Genomic DNA, 15,915 nt, shown 5'->3' on the forward strand with positions numbered 1-15,915 from the left:
TCTGTTTCTTTTGCTTCTTTCATACTATGGTGATCATTTGTACTGAGTCTTTAGACGGCAATAAAAGGTAAATAAACAAAGATGCCATTCTTTTGTGTAAAAATGGAGCTGCTTTAATGAAACACTTTTTGAAACAGAAACATTCATCTCAGACTGATTAAAACTATACAAAAAGCTGTAAAGATTTTTGAACTCATTGCTAGTTGAGTCATATCTACAGCCTTTCCCTCAGTAATTAGTTCCCTTTATTTCGCTACATTCCCACCTTTTATGTTCTCTGTCCTGAAAAAAAAATAATGGCTTTTTCAACATAATTCTTGGACAATTTAATTAAGACTTAACTGGAACATTGAGAAAAAGCCAGCAATATTCAAGGCGTTGTTTTTTCCACCGTCCTTCTATACAGTCTCCCTCCTCTGTTCTTTTCCCTACTCTTATCATAAATCATGTGAGTCATTTTCAAATTAAAATCAAATGTTGTACCGGGCTGTATTTCTGCTCTAACCTTTCATATAACACATACACAGTTTCAAGAAGTAAAAATAAAATGTTGTAAAAATAATCTGCTGTTGATAATATATCAATGCCGCTACAGTAAAAATCTTGATAGAAAAATAACATATTCGGAATGCTGCATTGTAGTTAATCCTTTTCATAATCTTTATCAGTGCTGAATCTCAGGGAAAATAAAAACTCATTCTGAGAGGGTTTTTTTGTAAAGTTTTTCTTGCCATATTTATTAATATGAGAAAAAAAATTCTTTGTACCATCCATTGTGGGAAGTTTGGCCAGATTTATGCTCAGACAGAAATCAAAGTGGATGGCCATTAATTTTGAAACGCCTCATATGGGATATTTATGGCAGGTCAAATATAAAAATTTTTTAAAACTAATTATGGCATACAACTCATACTACAGTTTATTCATAAATACTGAAGAAAACATTTATTTTTACAAGGTACATAAAGAAGGCAATCTGAGTTGGGTTAGTTGAGTTTAAGGTCTAGTTACTATAAAACTGAAATAGAACTATGTTGAGTTAAAATGTCTGTTTGCTGCAGAGTGCTATTCAAAAGACACCATTACATCAAAATGGATTTGGAAACAAATGCTACGCTGTACATGTATTGAATATGAATTAGCCATGTGCTTGATTCAGACATTGTATGGTTATTAAGCTCTTGCAGGCTTGTCTAGGAATTGTTTTGGTTTGACATGAGGAAATAAGGCCTGTTTTTTAAGTCTTTCTGTAAATTAGTAATATAGATGCACAGCACTGACAGTAAATAGCACTGTCAATATTGTCTCTGCAATAGCAATTCCTTTTTGGAAGAAATGTAGCTTTTTTAATTTCATTTATGTAAGTAGCCATAATAAGTCTGTGGTCCAAATTAGTGTTAGGTAAGTTTTTGTTTGTCTTTAGCAAAGCAGAAAATGAGCTAGGCTTTACGTTTGGCAGCACAAATGTATGGTGTTTTAATCTAGGATTGTAAATTAAAACAGCAAAACTGATTTACAGTAAATAAAAAGTGAAATGTTGACTACTAAGATACATATATTCCTCAAAGGAATAACGGTGTGCCTTCCTGTTGGCCTTGCACCATTTGCGCTTCATTGGAATTGTGTAAGTTTAGCCACAAAAAAAATAAAGAAGAATATTTATTCTCACAAGAGTGTTTTCAAAGCTGCCATTGTCTACCCTTTAAATATGGATTCATGCAATTGTCAAAATAAACATTAGAAACATGAACAGAATATGTCACAAAAATCATTTATACAGTTTTTTTGCAAGTATACGTTATATATCCAATACAATATATCTTAGGGTGCGACAAGATATATAGGACATGCTGAATTTTATGTCCAAACTACTACTTCATTGAATTGAATGGAATTAAGGATGCCTATACACTTAAAGATGTGCATATCTTCTTTGCAAGTTTAAGACCTGATGATTTCATAAGGGCTCTATAGCAAACAGACTAAAGGAACTATTTGGAAAGCCGGACCCTTGAACCAATAGACAGTAACAGCTGTGGTTCTTAATAAGCCCATAGGCTGGAAATGTCACTATGGTTAGCAGGAATGAGTAAAGTGTGTGTGTGTTAAACCTTTAAATAGACCTGATCTAACCAAACGAGAACAGAACTGTCTAAATCTCTGCCTGTTGTTCTAAATTCTCATATGGGGAATACGTGAGAGTAATTTCTAGCCAAAATTGGAATGAAGTGAAAGAAATCCAATGGAGAAAATTGGAGAGAGTAAAATATGTCAAAAATGGCAGCTATTACAGATTCATATCCTGCGTGACGGTTCTCATCCAGTTTCCAGAACGCAAGCAGTTGGACAGCTGTCTAAACTTTGGCATTTACTGAAATAATTTCTTAATTTTTACCACTGTGAATTGAACTACTTTTGTAAGCTTAAATATGTGTGAGATTAGTTACTAACTACAGCAATCAATTCATAAAAGTTAAGACACTAAAAAACTAAAAGGCAAAATATGTTGTAACACTTCTCTAGTATAAGTTCATGAGTTACCAAATTCATTATGACCGAGTACGATGGGTATTCATGAATGAAAAATCATTAATGTAAATTTAAACTATTATATATGGTCAAATATTTGAGAGCTTTTTAGAAATCACTTGCAGCGGAAGTTATTCAACATCTATTGCATGTATTTTTACGTGAGTTTCTAAAGCCAAGGCTTTTGAAATACAGTGACCTAGTCACGTATTTAGAGAGGCATTATCAAGTACTACAGCTGCCGTGATGATGGACATGGTTTCTGTAAATATAAGCAGTTTTAGCCTGGCATTATTTGTGGTGGTTCCATAAAATGCTGAAGCATTAGAACATCTGGCTTTTCCTTCAACAAGGTATAGTTAGTCCATAGGAATATTGAATTGGGTAAGAGGATTTTGATTATCAAGGCAGTTTTTTTAACTTAGTTATCAATGAAAGTTACAATTCTGTAGATAAAGAAAGCTATGACATAAGTAACATACGGAATATGGAGCACAGATCGTTTAATCACAGAAGTGTTCAACTTTTGTCAACAGATAAGGAAAAATGGGGGTTTTAATCTTTTTTTTATAGCACATTGTTATAATACTTTACATATACACTGTACAATAATTCTTTTGTATCAGAAGACTTTCATACAGAAAAAATAGTTCTATAAAACATTCCGTAGTTCATCAGAAAGATTTGCAATAAAACATGGGGCTCTTTTAATCTGTAGGATAACAGAAACAGGGGACAAAATTCTGGCAATTCTTTTTTTCTTGTACATTCATATTGGTAAAAGGGAATCTTGTTATGCCTTAGAGGACACAGAGGAGCATTCTCAGCTTGAGCCTCTCTGTACAAAGCATAACTTTACAGAGTAGCTACCTCCAGGAGATTTGTTCCTCATCTTGCCTGAGTGCCAATTCCACAGACTCGTACTTTAGCTGTACAGGACAATTTGTTTTTGTTTCTAAGCAACAGATACATTAGACGATGGCAGTTCAAAGCTGTGAGCGTGCAATGTTTGATGGAATTAGACTCCAAGGCTTTTTAGGAAGTGATCATTTTAAGGTTCGCTGATATCAATAAACTCTTTCTCGGGGGGAGGACCACCTCGGTACCAGCTGCAAGTTCCATCACTTCTCTTGATACAGGCATAATGCTTGGCTTGGTGCCCATATAGCTTTCTTTCTATCAGCCAGTCTGTCCAGAGGCACTCATTTGGTGTAGTGATTGAACAGGGCACCATGTAGCAGGTAGTAATCTAAATGTGAAATAGTACATTGATTCAGTATATTGCAGGTTTCTTTAAAATAGTATTTATTCTCAAATAACATAAAATATATGGCATATAAGAGACAGTTCCCACCAGTGAAAACTGCTAGTGCCTGTAATGGCTCCACCATTAGACAGTGTTTCGTTCTATACTTACTTTGCAGCCACAGCCCATTTGATATCTCTGATTAAGACTCTTCTTTTGAGACAAGGATAAATCATCCCATGGTTCAATGTAGTTGCATAAATGGATGAGGACTTTACCATCACTTAAAATTTGGCCTACAGCGTGGAAGATAAGAAAAATACAGCAAGCAAATAAAACTGTTTTCTAAATACTGAAATAAATCACAAGAATATCTGAAGTTTTTAACTAATTGCACCAAATTAGTTGTATTTCACACTTTTTTTCAATGAATGTAACTATAACTGAGAGAACTATTCTGCTGATTGCAAGCTGACTAATTGTTAAAGATTTAAGAAGGATATTTTTCAAAAGATGCTGATAATCTGCCAGCAAGGGATGGATGCAAATGCAGTAGTATGTTAAACTAGATTTCAGGACTCTATAGAAAAATCTATAATTACTTAGAACCCCAAATCTGCATACATGTAGATGTATGCATGTGTTGTCTCATCAAACATGTTTGCATTCCTGGGAAAATCAGTACTGTGGGTTTTAAGCAAATAATAATGGCATACTTCCTATTTACTAATTACATAGTTACTGACTTCGACTTCCTTTGAAACTGCTTTAAGATCTTAGGATGAAGGATGGAAAACATGTGAGATCACAGTATAATTTCAGTTTTACACAGTTTGTACATTTTGTTGTGTTTATATTATTTACATAGTACATAAATACATTATTTTTTAACAAGGGCTGGCATATTTTTGCAAAGTCAATCTAAGCAGTTACTTCTGGTTTTATAGGTACATTAGTTTTGTTATATTTTACCTGTCAAAAGATACTGTTTTTTGTTGTTAGCTTCTAGTTTCACTCCACAGAGTGATGAATCAAAAGGGGTATAGACATACTGGACATCCTTGAGCTTTTCAAATCCTTTAAACATCTGAAAATTATCAGAAACAGAAAGTCAGTGGTGGAAAACAAACATAAAAAACAGTTGCAAACAACAGCTGAAAGAAATATGTGGTGCATCTCTTTAGAAAAGGCTCGAAAGGCTGAACTTATATGAGAAAATACCAACAATTAGACCCCTTCTCTACACTAAATGAAATGTGTCCATTATTTTTAGAAGGAAATTAGGCCTTCATTTTTTTAAATTATAGGGTTTAAAATCTGCTTTTTCAGTGGTTTTAATGGATCTTTAAAGCTTTCTCTTCAATTTATATTCTACTAGCATCTTCCATTTAATGCAGAGACGGCATTCATCTCAAGCAAGGTGCTCCAGTGTTGTAAGATGCAAAAATTTCTCAATATATTAATACAGGGAATTTTATTTTGATCAGTGTAATGGTGTGTATCGTCAAGGACATGAAACATGCTAAGAAACTGAGCATTGTTCTTACATTCTGTCATTGAACAAGCTGGTTTTCCGCATCCAGAATTTTGCCCGGTGCAACCTTCTCAAATAACTGTTGGAAAATGGGATCCAGCTCTTAGAATGTACAGGCCGCAGCACCAGAATGAATAGGTTCAGAATGAACGCCTATGCAGTGTTCAGATTGGCTGCTCCTTAACTAGCATTTCCAGCTAGGAAAATAATTCTTAAATAAGCCATTAAAAGATCAAAACAGATTTAGTTGTGTCCAAATGTGAGAAGGAACCGTAAGATGCTAATCAACTTCAGAATGCCTGTCATCACCTAGTGTGACATAACTGAAACCCCAACACGTCGGGGGCCCCGTTTGGTGACGTCATGCTGTGTGTTGACAGCTGTGGACGATCGCAAGGCTCACAGCTCCCCAGGGCACGCTCTCCCAGTTGCAGCTGGCGTCACTGGAAATTGTGTTCGTGTTACTCAAGTTCTCTCAGGAGATTTAAATGGTACAGGGCACTAGAAAATACACTGTAATATGTTGATTTTTCTGAAGCCTAATTTATGGAATAAAAAAAAGCCAGAGTTGTTGTCATCGGGCTTCCGATCCAAAAATATTAGACGTGACTTTGAAATACTTAGTAGAAAAACCAAATGCACCAAACCAAACCAAAAAACAAACCAGTATCCTGTACAAAGCAGCAGTGAAAATAAAAGAAAACATCTATAATGACGATGAAAATGTGTCTAACTTTATTAGATAAAAGTAGTCTGGTATGTCAGCCCCATATAAAGATGGCCAAATGAGGAAGCAGGAGCAGGCCGCACTTGTGTTGCGGAGAATCTGCCTCATTGCTAACCCAGTGCTTCAGTCGCAGCCCCAGGCCTTCCTCGCTCCTCTTAAGAGCCATTTGATTCCTGCCATCTTTGGAAGTTGAATCCCCTGCTTCTGCTACCCTTAGATCTGCCTTATTCAGGGTGTGGGTACCAGACACAGATGTCTAGTACATAGTAACTACGTGAAGTATGCAAGTATCCTCTGATTTGAGTTCTTTCCGCATTCAGAAACCTTTGACTGGGCTGCAATGTACAGTAGGGTACAACTTTTCTTTTATATCTCATCACTTGATCTAAATTAACTTAAGAGGCATTATGCAGACAACGCAAATGGATTTAGCTATAAAAAAAACCAGAAAAATGTCCATGGCAACTTATAATGGGGATCTAGTTAATATTTAAATTAGTTTGGTGATTGTTTTGTTGGGGGTGGGTTGGTTGGTTGGTTGGAGTTTTTTTGAAATTACAGTCTGACCTATCTTGGGTTTTGACTTAGACATTTGTTAAAGCATTTTTTAAGATTATAATCTTCTGTTTAATTCATTAAATCATATTTGATCTTCTCAATCATATTCTCTCATCTCCTAAAAGTGTGGATACTTTCTCTGTAAAGGGATAAGATGGCTTGATCCGATTCTGCATTGTGGTATGGTCCATTTCCATTTGAGGTTCTGGTAGGACTTTATTCAGGTAGGAAAATAGGGTGAGGAGTTGGGAGAATAGAGATGTGAGCCTGATACTGAAGTCAATATTGACACTGTCCCTGACCTTCTGAGGTATGTAACAGGGACCAGTACATGGCTGTTGCTTTAAGATTTTAGAATACATTTTTTTTTTTTTAAGACTATCTGTATTACTTTCAGTGTCTCAGGCATGTTCCTGTTATAATAATTACATTCTTCTGTCTTCTTTATTCTCTAAGCTTTTTCAACTATATCATGGCTTATTTTCTTAGCTTTGTATAGTGATTAATATCTAGCTTGAAAACTGCATGCATCATTGTAAAGTGTAGATACCGTGTTTAGCTTAAATATCTCCTCGTATTCCCACTGTGAGGGGACCCCGCCCTCTTGTAAAAGAAGTCTAATTCTTTCAGTGGGTTTCCATCCATGCAGCTCGTGTGGAAAATACGTAGCAATTTTGCTTATACTCATTTAATTTGGTAAAATTTCTTGATTTCATGTATGACAGTAATATCTTTGGCCTTACTTTACTCCTCCGATAATATAGGATGAAGTGTCACGAAAGCTGATGGCACTGTTTTAATATTTAGGTGGCTCCTCAGAATAAGTATGATGACCAAGTCAATAACAATAATATTATGAAGACAAATATTCAATTGCATATAAATCACGTATTTTCTTCTCTCCTTCGTATAATGCTGTAAATATTGCAATAAAAGAAAATAATAGTAATTGAGAAAATGTATGGCTTCCTAACATGCCAGCCCATATACATAAAATGAATAAAACCCATCATTATTCTTTTTTATGTCTGAAAACTAATTATAAAATAATATTTAATATTTCTGTCCAAAAATACCAGTGTTTTAATGCTAAGCCAATTTCTTGATCATGTATGACAGTAATATCTTTGGCCTTACTTTACTCCTCCGATAATATAGGATGAAGTGTCACGAAAGCTGATGGCACTGTTTTAATATTTAGGTGGCTCCTCAGAATAAGTATGATGACCAAGTCAATAACAATAATATTATGAAGACAAATATTCAATTGCATATAAATCACGTATTTTCTTCTCTCCTTCGTATAATGCTGTAAATATTGCAATAAAAGAAAATAATAGTAATTGAGAAAATGTATGGCTTCCTAACATGCCAGCCTGATGGCACTGTTTTAATATTTAGGTGGCTCCTCAGAATAAGTATGATGACCAAGTCAATAACAATAATATTATGAAGACAAATATTCAATTGCATATAAATCACGTATTTTCTTCTCTCCTTCGTATAATGCTGTAAATATTGCAATAAAAGAAAATAATAGTAATTGAGAAAATGTATGGCTTCCTAACATGCCAGCCCATATACATAAAATGAATAAAACCCATCATTATTCTTTTTTATGTCTGAAAACTAATTATAAAATAATATTTAATATTTCTGTCCAAAAATACCAGTGTTTTAATGCTAAGCCTAATGTGCTGGATTTAAAATAACAGAAATATAATTTTTGTGACAGGAGTAGCACAAACCAGTCGCACTGTTACACGTCAAACAGCCCAGGGAGTAATATAAAAGAAACGGCGGCATTTTGCTGAATTTACACTTGCAGTAAAATGTAACCTCTGTAGGTTCTGTGTTTCTTTTCCAAGAGGGGAGGAGAATTGCTGAGGGAAGTGCGAATATGTGTGTGGCTTAAAAAGTATTCACCAAATTAATGCTGAGTTGATAATCATGTTTTAGCTTGATAGATCCTACAGCTCAAAAGAGATGATTAGAGAGCCTATCCTTACTTTCATGTTATATAAAACAAATTCTTAGCATATCCCCCCAAATCCTGTAAATGCTTATGCAAAGGGTTAGCCAGAAACACATGATCAGTGCCATCTGACATTAAAAGGACTGTTCAGTTTACCATAACTGAAAGTCATCAAATTTACAATATGAGAAATCGGTCTGTAAGCACTCAAGAGAAGAAAGACTATAAGAGTGAAAAAAGAATATTCTACCGTTTGACATACAGTGTTGATTTAGACTCTTTTAAATGTTATCATCTGAGGGAAAAGGTAAGAAATAGTGTTACGAAATTATTGCTCTGGTCAACGAAGTTCATAGTTATTCAGGAAACTGAGATACACAAGTGAGGTCACTGATCTATGAGGCTCAGGGTTTGAAGATCTCTGACAAGCTATTTCTGTGATGTTATTAGCCAGTCTGTGACTTGTCCCGCTCCACTGAGGTGGCCAAATCTGGCCAGTTGTATACAACATCATATTATTTTAATTTATTATGTTACACTTACCAAATGTTTACAAGCGTGAGCTATTTAAAATTCCTCACTCTCTTTACTTTTGTAACTTGATGCGGACTTCACAGTGTTATTCATAACACTTTCCTATTAAACTTCTGTTAATTTAAAAGGGAGTATTTCTCAGTAATTTTTCAGTATACTTAGTCCTGTTTAATCTTTACTCGTATGCCAACTGTGAATTATATGCTTAGAATATAACAGGTTACATCACTCTTTGTTCCTGTACGATGTACCAGGTGCAGGCAAAGTTGCCTTTATGGATTTATTTCAGTGCCACACTGAATTTACTAGCAATCCCACAAAAGATTTGCAGTTTGCAGAAGCTCCTGTTCGCTCGCCCCTAGTCCTGTTTAATCTTCACTCGTATGCCAACTGTGAATTATATGCTTAGAATATAACAGGTTACATCACTCTTTGTTCCTGTACGATGTACCAGGTGCAGGCAAAGTTGCCTTTATGGATTTATTTCAGTGCCACACTGAATTTACTAGCAATCCCACAAAAGATTTGCAGTTTGCAGAAGCTCCTGTTCGCTCGCCCACTCTGTATTGTGGATTTCAAACAAAAATCCTTTTATTGGGTTTGTTAGAGATACTGAGCAGGGAGCTGGGTCCCAACGCAGCTGAGCAGCCTGCGTGCCAGGGTGGGAGCCTCAGCTCCTACCTCTTCTTAACTCTCTTCTGGCCAGAAGTAAGAATTCGAAGGGTGGGACTATTACGACCCATTTGTCTTTAGTCTAACTTGTGTGTAATGATGTAGATCATCTTCTATTAGAAAATAAATCTCTCTAGTTTGTCCAGTCCTAGCTGACCTGCCTTCTGAAGCTTAGTGGAATTAAATAAAGATCTCTTACTGATGCCTGAGTTTTGAATAGGCTTCTGCTTATGAAAATCTGGGAGAAACTCCAAAGCAGCTCCAATATGTGAATGTAGTTCAGAGATTTCAGTGTGCCGTTACTGAAGAACGGGATTATAGACTGAAAATAGTAACACAGACTAGACTCGTCATTCATGATTTGCATTTCTGTAAGGTTACTCAAGTGTTGCAGGGTAGCAACAGAAAATTGAACTGCTAATGGGAGAAAAGACAATTGCTCTGGTATTTATATACTTATTTCTGTAAAGAAACATTTGAAAATAGCCTTAATAGTTTAAGAAGACAGAAAGTGGCAGATGGTGAAGAGTTTTGGGATTAGTTTAGCAAGGTAAAAAGAATTGGCTTGTTGAAATTGCTCTAAAACCTTTAACAGGAGTCACATGTGATAACCATGCTTGTGAATATTTTGAGATATTCTTGTTTACCGTAGACTTTTCTTAGTAAAACTCCTGTGAGGTGATCTACTGATACAATTTGAAGGACTGAATTTTTTTGAAAGCATGTAGCTGTTCATGATGATCTACTTAAGTATTCCTAGTAAACTTAATAATACAAATTAATACAAATAATATAAATAAATATTCTCTGAAAAATGAGAGATAAAACCGCCTAGAAAACTTAAAAATAAACAAACAACCAAACCAATCAACCAAACAAAAAAACCCACCAGCGCACGCTAATACATTTTAATTGAAAGAAGCTACCTATTTTTTGTGTATTCCAGAAACAGGTAGATCGTGATCTTTTTTTTTATCAGTGAGAGTTAGATGGTGACTTGAATGGGATCAAGATACGTCTTCTTAAAGTACTTTAATGAATATGTCTCCTTACTGGAGCTGAACAAATACTGGAAAAATCCTGTGAGATTCTGAATAACTGTATTTTTGGGTGCTCCCGCTTTGTGTTTGCTTTCCTAGCAACATTCATACAAATGAAGTTTTGTATATATGAATTTCAGGGAAGGACTCCTGTTTCTGCAAATATCCCTATCCACTTATGAACAAAGGTCCTTGCTATTTCAGCTGGAAATGGTTTCCTCTATTTATAAAGTTTGCATCACCCAGTCAGAAAGTTGCAATATCATAATGCAACATAGCTGGTCGAGTATCCACCAGAAACAGCAAATGTATTGAATAACATTCATAGATTGAAGTACGTTTTCATCGCCTTCATAAAGCAATTGTGAATAACCAAAATTATCATCAAAATATAGTTTAGCAAGTAGCTCACGAATGTCAGAACAGCTTGCTTATTTTTTTTATCCCTACTTTGATTTATTCTGTGTCATTCACCTAGGTCTGACTGTGGAGGCAGCTGGAGCCTGTTCCAGCCTAAAGCATTTAGGGCTAAATTGTAGTCATATACATAGGTCATCAGCATTGAACTTCAAAGTAGCTAAGTGATTCCATGTACCTTTATTTGTTTGATTTCATACCGGATCATTTTGTGGGTATCAAGAGGATCATCACTGGCAGGAACCACCTTTTCGCTGGATATTTTTGCTCGAATCACTGTAATAGAGAAAAAGATTTAAATGCAAATAAGCGGATGCCTAATTTTACAAGCAATAGTGAAAATTATATTGATAGATTTTAGCATTGTTTTTACACTTTAGCTAGAAGAGGATTTTAAGGCTTGTTACTAAAAGAAGACTAGATTGAGTTAACTCCTGAAAATAAAAATAAGTGGGCTGCCCATGATATAAATCTGAATTTCTATGAATCTGGAAATCTGAATTAAGTTACCACTCAGTTTTGACAAAAACTGTCCATCAAAATCTTTGAAAGACTTGACTCTCACAAGTTTTTATAAAACACCCATCATTATAATCAGTGAGCAAAGGAAAGGGACACGTCTGTTGGTGACAGAAGAATTGTTGATCAATTAAATAGACTTGAAGTTAACACTCTGAAAGACCATGCCAGACAAGATTAAAGCATCCATTTTATGCATGAAATCAGAAGACAAGAATAGTCTTTCATTCACTTTTCTGAGACCAGAGATTTTAGCATTTTTCTTAACATAACACATCATTAGGTGTGTTAACCTGTATAAATTAATAACTCCCTCTTTTGACACGTTTTATTTATTTTCTATTCTTTAAACAAGGAAAGTATGAGATCATATGAAAGAAGAAATGGTTTGTTTTCCTATCTGTTTGGTTTGGGCATCTCTCTTGTATATACTGTTTAAAATATACCAGGACTATTAGGCACAGAGAATAATGTGATTCTAAGAATATGGTATATGGCCAAAATTTCTCTGGGGACTTCTACCCCCCAAAAGTATTGAGAGTCCTGTTTTTGCTCGGTTCTGGATGGCCACTATTGCAGCTCCTCTGCAGATGTAGTACTTGCTAGGACAAACAATCTGCACCTGCATGGAGAGAGAGTGGCAAAGGCCGGAGCAATCAACAGTCGAACCCCACTTCAACTGTACATCCAGTTTGCAATTGGGCAGAGATGGATCTGTGCAAGGACATCTGCATTTTCTGATGGGAATGGTTGGATTTGCTCTCTCTGTCACATGTATGCCGCTTGATGCTGTATGATAGAGACCAGAAAGTATTCTTCAGCATGAGGGCAACTCTCAGACACCTTCTTTTTTATTTTATTTTTCATGATGAAAGGAACCTTTCTATCAAAATTAGTATGAAACAGGTATGAAGTTTCACAGAATAAGTTAGGTTGGAAGGAGCCTCTGGAGGTCTAGTCCAACCCATTGCTCAACTTGAATCAGGACGCTGAGGGCTGCGTCCGGCTGAGTTTTGAGTATCTGCGAGGATGGAGATTCTGCAGCCTCCCTCGGCCCCTGTTCCAGGGTTTTACCACTCTGACAGTGAAATCCTCATACATTTCCTGTTCGCTGAAAAAAAATCAAGCTGATGCAGAGGAAAATCTTTTGGCATCAAAATCATGCTTTTCCCCAAAAAAACATTTATTTGATAAATTGACTTCTAACCGTCATATCTAAAGAAAAGGAATAAGAAACCCAGACTGTAATTTTCCTTACAGCCAAATAGAGGTCAGTCCCATCTAATAATGGGCAATTCTCATTTCCTCACTTATTAGCAGAGCAAACTAGATGTAATAATCACCATGATGCAGATGCCTACAGCTTCAAAGCTCGAGTCCTCTATCTTTTGGCACAATGTTCCCTCCTCCCATGCCATTTAAACTCTTCTAAAGCAGCATTTTAGACTTATGGGTTGGATTGGAAGGGAAGAGTTCTTTTAAGTATGAACAGCAAATTCCTCATTTCAAATGGTAACTGGCAGCATCTCTTTAATCATCTGCAGATGTGTTATGTTCCCACAAATTAACAGTACTTCTTAAGTGCTTTGATCTAATTCCAGATAAAAAGTGTTGTGGATTGTGTGTACTGTACCGCTGGAAAGGTCAAATTAGAATCATGTTGTTTTGTTTTGCGTTGCCTTCCTTTGCATCATTACTTCCTAAAAAAAGGTTTTCTCATTAAAGAGTTTGTTCAGTATAGAAGGTAAGGGGTGGGACAACAGTTGGGAGCTAGCTCCATGATTTTCTTAATACCTTAACGTGGTTTATATGCAGGAAATCTTTTCCTGCCTACTCCATGCAAACATTTGTAGGATAATTAAAACTACTTTTCCCCTTGTGTTTAATGTTGAAACATTACTCATGTTCATATTTTTATTAAATTCTGCTTGTTAGTATCTGAGAAGAACATTAAAGGTGATTGATGATAGCTCAAAGGGTCTCCATGGAGTTATGTAAGGCTGAAAGTATAACATTTGGGGGTTTGTCATTAAGAAATCTTTTTCTGGGTGTGTAGAAGAAAATGAAAACTATTTTTATGTTGTGTGTGTGTTTCATTCGTTTGTTTAAGAGAAAGCTTCCAGATGGCGAAGGAAGACCAAACTGAGATTTTTTTTTTTTTTTTTTTTTTAATGAAAAGAAAGTTTTATTGTTACAGGATGTCTAAATCTTTAGCTATTTGGGTTTTACCTTTCTATTCTCTTGAAACCAGGTTGAAATGCACACAGATCTTTTGGGGCCTTTTAATCCTTCTTATTTTTCTTTTTTCTGTGCTTTAATATTTTTTTTCAATCAGCGTCGTCTAGCTGTCTCCTAAAACCTCTTATTCATGTGGTTGCTTCTGTTTTTAACCACAAGCACTTCCTGATTTAGCATTCCTGGGCCTAGCCATCTCCCTCTCTTCACTCGTGGTTCAGAGGGTGGTTATAACTTACGATTCCTCCTAGTCTGCACTTCTTTTCATGAAATGGTTTCAAGTATACCATGGCTGGCTTGGCTTCTCCTCTGGCTGAGAACAACCTCTGCTTGTTTAGTGTAATAATGTCATTTTATCTGTCAGACAGTTATTGGTTCCTTATGGGGAATTTGCATATATGAAATACATATGCATCTCCTTCACATTCTGATGCCAATAATTCAGTCTGCCTCAAATTCGTTCTACGTTAGAATATATAATGTTTTTCAAAAGACATTCTCTCTAATATTTCAATAGTAGGATGCAACGTTTCTGTGGAACTCATATTTTGTAACTCATGGTACTTTTATAAAACTTAAACTTTTATCCCCACTTGGTAGCTGAAGGTTGGCTCAGGTAACTGAACTGGAAGGAGTTAATGTGATCAAAGCCATGCAGGGGGTCACATAGAGCCCAGAACAGAAACCATACTGGCGGTTGTTGGCTCCCACGATTATGCTGAGTCCCTAGTGTCAAGCTGTTGCCTCTCTGAGCAACTGCTGCTTTGATTACTAGTGTCATAGCGTATTGCAGTTATAGGAGGACAATGTTCTGTTTAGTAAATCAGCCTGGCTATGGACATTCATTATTAGAAATATGGTAAGAATATTTTGATTCCTTCTTTCCTGAATAATAATAAACATATCCCAACCATTTCTACGTCAACAACAGGTAATTTTGAACTGGGTAAAGGACAGAACTTACTTAGTATAACATCAGATACATTTGTGTTTATACAGTAAGGAGAAAAGTGTTGGGTTTTATACAATACAAAAGTGTTTGTACACAATAAGGGTAGAAAGTTAGGCATTAACCGTATCTTTCCCAAACCTGTGTGGCTTCTCTCTGAAATCCACTACAGTAATTTTTTACCTGTAAATAAACTGTACCATCACCTTGTGTAGGAGAGATTTTTATGATCATGAGCAACTACTTATACTAGGGGCTTTTTAAAAAGAAATTCACTGCCATTATATTAATTGTACCACACTACAGTGACATATGCAATGAAATACGACCATCTTTTTTAGAGAAGAGGAGACACAAAGAATTGAGCACTATACTGAAGGCCCCATACCAAGTCATAGGTATAGATGGAATCAGAATAAAGTAAATCCTTGCACTTTGTCCACTGAAATTCGTATGTTCCCTAAAAGTAGTCTCTCTTTCGACTCTGAGTTATTTCTAAGGCATTAACAAAGGGAAAACTGTTTAGTGAAGAATTGCTGTCATTGGTACAAGTTAGTATTATTAAATAATATATTCGTTATGATACTATTTTAGATAGTATTATCGTACGTATACAAGTTTTAAGATTATGCTATTTAGCCTTTTCCCTTAACCTATTGGTCACAGTACTATTTATTGTTTGAAGACAGGTGACTTTACGCAACAAAAGTAATCAACTTTATTACTCCTTTGAAAAGCAAAACAAATTGGAGTTCACTGTCCAGATTAACTTTATTATCCTAAGAAATAGGAGGTAAGGGAGAAGGCAAAAACAGATGAATAAATGAGAACTTTTTTCCCCAGAATCTGTTAAATATCAGCAACTATAGAATGAAAAATACTTAACACAGGAAAATATTTAAGATATTACTGGACATAAGAACAAGAAATCATAATTGCTTATTTGCATTCTTAATTTAATTTATAAGCCTAAAAATAAA

General features: G+C 35.4%; 1 protein-coding gene across 1 annotated transcript in view; it reads right to left on the bottom strand.

Annotated features, from left to right (window-relative positions):
• Positions 1 to 1,641: 1,641 nt before the first annotated feature.
• TIMP4 (TIMP metallopeptidase inhibitor 4) overlaps positions 1,642 to 15,915 on the bottom strand; it is a 29,880-nt gene continuing 15,606 nt past the window's right edge. Inside the window, exons 2-5 of the mRNA XM_009287059.1 lie at positions 11,411 to 11,508; positions 4,748 to 4,862; positions 3,947 to 4,071; positions 1,642 to 3,778 (exon numbers count right to left, since the gene is read on the bottom strand). Coding sequence (XP_009285334.1) covers positions 3,581 to 3,778; positions 3,947 to 4,071; positions 4,748 to 4,862; positions 11,411 to 11,508 — 536 coding nt within the window. The 3' untranslated portion in view covers positions 1,642 to 3,580. The remainder of the gene's footprint in view (positions 3,779 to 3,946; positions 4,072 to 4,747; positions 4,863 to 11,410; positions 11,509 to 15,915) is intronic.

Source organism: Aptenodytes forsteri, unplaced genomic scaffold (assembly GCF_000699145.1).
Source record: "Aptenodytes forsteri isolate BGI_AS27 unplaced genomic scaffold, ASM69914v1 Scaffold105, whole genome shotgun sequence".
Classification (NCBI taxonomy): domain Eukaryota; kingdom Metazoa; phylum Chordata; class Aves; order Sphenisciformes; family Spheniscidae; genus Aptenodytes; species Aptenodytes forsteri.